Source organism: Saimiri boliviensis, chromosome 2 (genome assembly GCF_048565385.1).
Source record: "Saimiri boliviensis isolate mSaiBol1 chromosome 2, mSaiBol1.pri, whole genome shotgun sequence".
NCBI classification, from domain to species: domain Eukaryota; kingdom Metazoa; phylum Chordata; class Mammalia; order Primates; family Cebidae; genus Saimiri; species Saimiri boliviensis.
The window spans coordinates 86,100,769-86,109,513 of record NC_133450.1 but is presented as its reverse complement, the minus strand read 5'-3'; the positions used below and the strand labels follow the sequence as shown (position 1 = coordinate 86,109,513).

Sequence of the window (8,745 nt, the reverse complement as noted above, 5' to 3'; positions counted from 1 at the left end):
ACTGGCAGACATTTGGGCTGTTTCTGGTTGTGGTGGCCTTAAGGCTCACATACATGTCTCCTGGAATACATATGCATGGACTCTGTTGTGTATATAGCAAAGAGTGTTTTCTTGTTGTTTATTGAAAGTGATATTTTAAATTCCTTCTGGATTGTTAATGATAAAACCTGGCAATCCAATGCAAACATTTTATTGTAAACCTTAGTATTTTAGGCATAATGGAAAATATTGTTCATTTTAGTATCTATCAATTTTAGACACATTTTCATGCACATTCTCTAAAAGTGGGGACAAAGACTTTTGCAGGACAGAATGCTTCATTTGGAAACTTGGACCAGCTTTTCTTCCTATCCCTCCACCCCAAACTTTTTAGATTTCTAGGTCTTTCAAAGGGAAATAAAAGTGAATCATGCAAGTTAATCTTAAATTGATTAGTCAGAGGCAGACATCTTTCCAGGATTTTTGTTTTCACGAGCCCCCGTTTACCCTGCTTTGGTGAAGGGAACATGAATTATGGCCTGTATAGAGCTGAGCAGATGTGCATGTTAGGTTAGGTTGTTTAAGGTGCATAGCATGTTCCTCTCTCTGAATTATGTAAAACACATATCTAACTGATACCATGTTTAGTACCCATTGTCACCATGTGCTTTGTGATAGAATTTGGTGATCAAAACATTATCCTTTCACTTAGTGGACAGTTGGAAATTTGACATCTAACTCTCTCAGTCAGTTCAGGCTTCTATAGCGAATTACCATAGACTGGATGCCTTAAACAAGAAACATTTATTTCTTACTGTTCTGGAACCTAGGAAGTCCAAGATAAAGGTGGCAGCAGATTGGTAGTCTGGTGAGGGTCTACTTCCTGGTTTGCATATAATTGCCTTCTTGTATCTGCACATGTCTGAGAGTTCTGGTCCTTTATCCCCTATAAGGGCACTAATCCCATTTATGAGGGCTGCACCCTCATGACCTAAGCCCCTAGAGCCCCATCTCCAAATACCATCACACTGGGGATTAGATTTCAGTGTATGAATTTTGGGGTGACTCCAACCTTTAGTCCATAGCAAACTCTTTGAGATATTCCAAGTTTTTCTCTGACCTTTAGTTGCAAACATTAGTAAGAGATGATAATTATATTTATTTAATTTGTAATTTCATTATTAAAATGACCAACTCTCCAACTTTCACTAGCATCACTAGTAGTTTTAGTAGAATTGTACTTTTAGTGCTTGGTTCTGTGAAATGATTATATGATTTGTATGACTATTAGAATAATTAGAATTTTTCTTTTATGATCTATATTGTCTTAAAGGGTATGTATTTTGGTATATATAATTAGCGGTGATTAATTAGAGTTTGCTTTATTGGAACACTAGTTACCTAATAAAAAAGTATCTTTCCAGCATGGTTCAAAAACTGGTCGCATAAACTAGCAAGGAAATGTGGGAAACTTGACTTAATTATGAAAGACATTGTAAATTAGAGCAACAGTCCTAAAATGGCTCTTGCACTGGTACTGATTTGCATATATTAACATTTAACTAGAGATAAAATTGGGAAGTTTTTAGTTGTACTAATACTGGAAAATAATTATATCATAGTTTTTAAAAGCTCAGCTTGTGAGAGTGAAACATATCCCCCTTAAATCTAAATTTTATTTAAACTTTATGTGAGATTCTTTATGTAATTTTGGATTCTAAATAAGGTAGCCATTCCAGATAAGGAATAAGATTCATTTATTCTTTACACTGGGTCTTCATTAAATCTCATCTGATCTTTTGCTTTGATTTTTTAGACTTTAATTCACATTTCACGAAGATTTTCTCCTGGGTTGGGCGAAGTTGTAGATCATCTGTGTTTTCTGAACAAAATGTCATTCTGAATAGAAAACAGAAAGCAAACACAGCATTAAGTATTAGGTGGAGCTTATTGAAATGTTTCATCTTTTATCAAATTCTACTCAATTTATGTAGTGTCTTTTTTTTTTTTTTTTTTTTTTTAAATGGGTTCTTTGTCACCAGGCGCCAGGCTGGAGTGCGGTGGAGCGATCTTGGCTCACTGCAACCTCCACCTCCCAGGTTCAAGCAATTCTTCTGCCTCAGCCTCCTGAGTAGCTGGGATTACAGGCGCATGCCACCATGCCCAGCTAATTTTTGTATTTTTAGTAGAGACAGGGTTTTGCCATGTTGGCCAGGATGGTCTCGATCTCTTGACCTCATGATCCACCTGCCTCGGCCTTTGCAAATATTTTTGTAACTTCAGAGAAAAACAAAACCCAAGACAGTGAAAGCAATCAGTATAAGGTAGCTCAAGCCTGTAATCCCAGCACTTTGGGAGGCCGAGGCGGGTGGATCACGAGGTCAAGAGATCTAGACCATCTTGGTCAACATGATGAAACCCCGTCTCTACTAAAAACACAAAAAATTAGCTGGGCATGGTGGTGCGTGCCTATAATCCCAGGTACTCAGGAGGCTGAGGCAGGAGAATTGCCTGAACCCAGGAGGCGGAGGTTGCGGTGAGCTGAGATCGCTCCATTGCACTCCAGCCTGGGTAATGAGCGAAACTCCGTCTCAAAAAAAAAAAAAAAAAAAAGACTTCTTGGGGTTCTGCCTGGGGTGATTTCAGTTCCGTAAGAATGAAAGGGGCCAGGTGCGGTGGCTCACGCCTGTAATCCCAGCCCTTTGGGAGGCTGAGGTGGGCTGATCATGAGGTCAGGAGTTCGAGACCAGCCTGACCAACCTGGTGAAACCCTATCTCTACTAAAAATACAAAAATTAGCCAGGTGTGTTGGCGTGCACCTGTAATCCCAGCTACTTGGGAGGCTGAGACAGGAGAATCATTTGAACCTGGAAGGTTCAAGGTTTGGAGAAGGTGGAGGTTGCAGTGAGCAGAGATCCACCACTGCACTCCAGCCTGGGTGACAAGAGTAAAACTCCATCTCCAAAAAAAAAAAAAAAAAAAAAAAAAAGAACAGCATTGACAAACTGGAGCTTGTCCAAGGAGGGAAGGCTGGGGAGGTAGGACTGGCTTGGGAGAAAGGGTTAAGGAATTAAAAATGTTTGCCCTGAAGTCAAGGCAAATGTGGTCAAGGAAACAATAGTCACCATCAAACCTCAAACCTTCCAGGAGCTGTCATAGGGGAGAACAAAGGAGGGCTGCCCCAGGACTTTCATTCCTTTTGTTTTTTCTTTTCTTTCTTACTTTTTTTTTTTTTTGAGTCTCACTCTGTCCCTCAGGCTGGAGTGCAGTGGTGAGATCTTGGCTCACTGCAACTTCCACCTCCTGTGGGTTCATGCGATTCTCCTGCTTCAGCTTCCTGTACCCCTAAGTATGGGTTTAATGCATGTATATGTTAATATCCAGCACTGCAACTCTGCTAGATTAGACTGAGAACATTCAGATTAATGGAACCAAAACTAATGGAAGAAGGAATTGTTGGAAACAGTACACTGCCAACGAATGGGTAATTAATCAGACAAACTCCAGTCAAATCTGGACTGGGACAATTCTGTTTTTTGTTTTGTTTTGTTTTTTTTTGAGACGGAGTTTCACTCTTGTTACCCAGGCTGGAGTGCAATGGCGCGATCTCGGCTCACCGCAACCTCCGCCTCCTGGATTCAAGCAATTCTCCTGCCTCAGCCTCCTGAGTAGCTGGGATTACAGGCACGCACCACCATGCCCAGCTAATTTTTGTATTTTTAGTAGAGACGGGGTTTCACCATGTTGACCAGGATGGTCTCGATCTCTTGACCTCGTGATCCACCCACCTCGGCCTCCCAAAGTGCTGGGATTACAGGCGTGAGCCACCGCGCCCGGCTGGACTGGGACAATTCTGAGCCATGTTCTCAAGCTGCATAACTTCTGTGAGCCGCCGGTTCCTACTCTGCACGGCCAATACTACCCATTTCAGGATCACAACAAAGATCACATGAGATCAATGCATGGAGCGCCTAGTTCAATGCCCACCACATGTGGGAGCCCTGAAAGCGCCAGGCCCCTCCCTCTCCTCATTTCTTCTTCAGTACCACATGGGTGTGCCCCGGAAGGCAGTGCCGTGCTTTAGACAACATGGGACTGGCAGGGTGAGCAGCCATCCAAACTGAGGAATTACTCTCCAGCTAAGGGCATGTGAGCAGGGTAGGAGCTCAGAAGCAGCATGGCTCTAATGGGCCAAAGAGTTGTGTGAGAAGAGCTCAGTGCAGAAGAGGAGTGAGCATTTAATCTTCCCAAATTGATCATGTTGGGAGATCTGTTGGCAGAAGGCAGAGTATGCTCTTACTAATTGCCAGGGAGATAAAATCTGAGAGTGTGATTGTATACGGGACTCAGGGGGCATCAATCTGCCACAGGCTGGCTCCTGGCAGTGAAACCCAAGGGGTGGTTCAGAGATTAGAAGCCTGCTGTTTTCCCCCTCTGTGAGGACAAGCCAAAGAGAAACATGGCGTTCGCAACTAGGGAAGATGGGAGAGGAGAGACCGTGTCCTGAATAGAGAAGGGAGTAGAGAGGAGAGGGCCTGTGGAAGCCCGGAATTCTGCCATAAACCACGGATGACAGAAAAGCACAGTCATTGTGGCAGGGTATGTTGGGCAGCCCTTTGCTCTGCTGGGAGGATTTCAGGAGCGCTGGATCAGCCTGTCTTTTCTCTTTTTTTTTCTCTCTCTCTTCTTTCTTTTTCTTTTCTTTTCTTTCTTTCTTCTTTCTTTCTCTTTTTCTTTCTTTCTTTTTTCTTTAAGACGGGGTTTCACCATGTTGGTCAGGCTGGTCTTGAACTCCTGACACCAGGTGATCTGCCCACCTTGGCCTCCAAAGTGCTTGGATTACAGGCGTGAGCCACCATGCCTGGCCTCTCTTTTTCTTTCTTTCTTTCTTCTTTCCTTCTTTCTTTCTTTCTCTTTCTTTCTTTCTTTCCTTCCTTCCCTCTTTCTCTCTTTCTCTCTCTCTCCTTCCTTCCTTCCTTCCTTTCTTCTTTCTTTTTTGAGACAGAGTCTTGCTCTGTCACCCAGGTTGGAGTGCAGTGGTGTGATCTCCACTCACTGCAACCTCAGTCTCCTGGGTTCAAACAATTCTTCTGCCTCAGCCTCCTGAGTAGCTGGGATTTATAGGCATAAGCCACCATATCCAGCTAATTTTTGTATTTTGGTAGGGATTAGTTTCACTGTGTTGGCTAAGCTGGTCTTAAAATCCTGACCTCAGCTGACTGGCCTGTCTCGGCCTCCCAAAGTACTGGGATTACAGGTGTGAGCCACCGTGCCCTGCCTCTTCCCTCCTTTTCTTTACTCCCCACCCCAACACCTTCTTATCCCTGGAGACTTGGGGCCCATGGGGGATGTTAAATCAAACACAGCAGCATTTCTTATCTCTTAGTGCTCTTATTCAACAACAGGCGTCCTGGATCCCTTCCCAAGACCACCATAAATTAGAAGCTATACAGGTTGGTGCAGGAATTCTGCAAATGTGTTAGGCTTCCCAGTAATTCTTTGGCAACTGACATTTAAAAGATACCACCACAGAGAGAAAGAGAGAGATGCATTGGGATTTTTGAGATTGTGATCTGTTAAAAGCAGTTCTTTGGGCAAAGAACAAAAAAGAGATGTTGCATCTACCACAGCACCTCGGACTGGCAGCGCTAACATCCCAGGGTGATTCACCTGCACCGAAGCTTGAGAAGCCTCAGGCTACCTTGGAGGTCCTCAGCCTCCAGGGGCGGGTAGCATCAGCCATGGGCAGTGGGGAGACGCTGGTGTGGGATCCAATGACCCGGGTGTGAATCCTTGTCCTTGCACCTATGGCTGTGTAAAGTTGGGATAGTCACTTCACCTTTCTGAGCTTCTCTACTGCCTCACTAGGGCATAATAATACTTCACATGAGAACGTGAGTATTCAGTTATGAAACTGCCTGGCATAAGTGGCCGCTTAATAGATATTAAAAGCAGATTGAAACAGCAGTCACCTTTGCTGGGTTTCTCCTGCTTTGACTCTGATCGTCTTCAGAAGGAGGCCCGAGTGGTGGGGCCTTGTGCCCCATGGGATGATGGTCTGGACCGTGTTCCACACATTGGCCCACACCGCGCTGCCTTCCCACTTGAACTTGATCATGATCAGCTCACCGATATCCACTTCCAGCGTGATAAGAAAGGAATACGTTTTATTACTAGCAATTCCTTTGTCCCTTGAATATACAAAGAAAATCAGACACAATCAGTTTAGTTGTAACAGCAAAGTGATGCTTACACACATTCAGGATGTGTTATGTTTGCTTGAGTGACTTGAGATTTTTGGTGCATTTCCCAAAGTGGTGTTCAATAGACTATTGTTAGAGCTAGCAATAGGTGTGCCAGGATAAAAAAGGGATTTCCAGATAATAAAATTGAGAAAACGGTACTATTTTCTGTTAACACATCAAAAAAATCTCTGAGAAGTCCTGCTATAACAAATCTAATTAACTTTCTTTAGCTTTGATTTTTTTTTTTTTTTTTGAGACGGAGTTTCGCTCCTGTTACCCGGGCTGGAGTGCAATGGCACGTTCTCGGCTCACTGCAACCTCTGCCCTCTGGGTTCAAGCAATTCTCCTGCCTCGCCTTTCTAGTAGCTGGGACTACAGGCACGTGCCACCATGCCCAGCTAATTTTTGTATTTTTAGTAGAGACGGGGTTTCACCACGTTGACCAGGATGGTCTTGATCTCTTGACCTCGTGATCTACCCGCCTTAGCTTCGATTCTAGGAAGAAGCCCCCATGGAGACAGAGGGGCTTCGGCAATGGCATCTGGACAGTTCAGCTTTCTGTAGGTTTAACACAGTCTGCCTCTCTCCCGAGTAATGCTCCTCCCCCCATATAAGTAGAAATCTCTATTAAAACAGTGAAGTATGACCGTAATAGAAAAACCACACGTAAAAAGGATGCGTCGATTTAGAGCAAGATTTAAATGCACACTCTGAGGTATCATTGTCAGCTTTACTCACTCATCTCCAAGACATTGAAATATCCCAACATTGACAGAGTGGTTAGATGCCCTTTCCACTACTGAGAACCATCTCCCAGGAGAGATTTTCGGCAGTGCAGAGGCAGCACTGGGTTTAGGGAGAGGCAGCTGGATGGAGGGGTCTCTTGTGTGGCTTGGCATAGCTCTTCCTGAGTGTGCTGTGAAGAACTGTTTAGGCATCCCCTGCCCTGCCAGGCTCTGAGCCTCCAGAAGCTGGGGTCCTCTGTATCCTTAGGTGGGTGTTGGACAGAGCACCAGCAAATGCTTCCTGACTGACTGAATCAGGGTGATGATCAGAGATCCAAAGCTGGGGGCAATCTTCGAGAAGCTCAGGACCATCCCTGAGTGGGCGAGGGGCTGGTGTCACTTCCCAGGGAGAGTCCATGCTGAGGGCTGAGAGGCCAGAGAGGCTGGGGAGCCTCAGAGTGAGCAGGTGGGTAACAGGGTGAAGGACAGATGGGGAGGCTGGCAGAGCAGGCTGATTGAAGTTGGAAATCTGTGCCAAGTCAAAAGATACCACTTTAATTTCTGGGTTATGAACTCACTGGAAAGGCTCTGGGGACCTTCTTGGGGACACCTGCTCTTCCCATCATCACTCGCCTCTGCACTGCAGGTCCTGGTGGGGCCACCTCTGGCTTCCCTGTCTGCTCAGCCCACAGTGTGTAACATTAAGCAGGTGGTGGGAGGGAAAAGTTAGGATAGACAGATATCAAAATGTTAACCACATTTTTTTGCTCCTAAATGGTGGTTTATCTTCTTGTGTTTCCTTCTCTGTCTTTCCTAAACATCTATACAGGACTTATATTGTGTAGAAGCTGAGGAGGGATGTGAGCGCCTGGGCTTGGGTGGATGTCCTGTCTGACCAGGCTGGCCATGTGGGATGAGCCGGGCTTACTAAAGGGGTTGTCTCTGAAGCACCAAATATCTATTTAAGTTTACAAGAAGAACCAAGACTAAGAGTTGATTCATGGACCAAGAGTTTTCTGCTTTAGGTAAGAGCCAGCTCAGGTAGTATCTGGCACCTACCACAGTGCCCTGTACGTGACTGGTGTTCAAAAGCTCAAGCCTGTGTAAACTATAAATTAAATTCTAAGCCCCTAAACCATCAAATGGACCCCTCCTCTCGGCCAAGGGCATTCCAAAGTTAACTTGAACAATGAGTTCAGGCCATGATGAGAAGATGGGGGACATGCCTCATTATACTGTCCTCCCGTTGGCATTCAGGCACAACTGACCAGCATTAACATTAAAACACAGATTTTAAGACTGATGAAGCAGACTTTTTGTAGCAATGAGACACCAAATTCCAGCCTGACTCCAGTATTAGCATCTCATGACAGACAGCAGGCCCTGGAAGAAATTAAACTATTTTACCCTAAAATATATTTCCTTGATATATTTTGAAAGGACCCTGAACAGCTGTCTCTTGGGGAGAAAATCTACATTCTGTAGAGAATACCCTTCCCTGTCCAGGTCTTTTCACTGATCCAGGAGAGAATTAACTAAGTCTGGGAACTTTTTAAGTCTGATAAGAAACATTTACAATGAATTCTCTCTGAAGCTGGCTACCTGAAGGCTTCATCTGAATAATAAGAACCTTGGTCTCCACAACCCCTTATCTTAATCAGACACTCCCTTCTATTGATTCTAGATCTATCGATAAACTCATTCAACCAATACCAATTAGAAAATCTTTGAACGTACCCAGGACCTGGAAGTTCCCCTGCACTCCCATCCCCAAACCACTTTGAGTTGTCCCACCT

General features: G+C 44.4%; 1 protein-coding gene across 2 annotated transcripts in view; it reads right to left on the bottom strand.

Annotated features, from left to right (window-relative positions):
• Positions 1 to 764: 764 nt before the first annotated feature.
• The window catches only part of LIPC (lipase C, hepatic type), a 186,019-nt gene continuing 178,038 nt past the window's right edge, over positions 765 to 8,745 (bottom strand). Inside the window, exons 8-9 of one of the 2 annotated variants that reach the window (XM_003928978.4) lie at positions 5,952 to 6,170; positions 765 to 1,878 (exon numbers count right to left, since the gene is read on the bottom strand). In XM_003928978.4, the coding sequence (XP_003929027.1) occupies positions 1,767 to 1,878; positions 5,952 to 6,170 (331 nt within the window). In that variant the 3' untranslated portion in view covers positions 765 to 1,766. The remainder of the gene's footprint in view (positions 1,879 to 5,951; positions 6,171 to 8,745) is intronic. The other variant, XM_074393833.1, reaches the window with a different exon arrangement.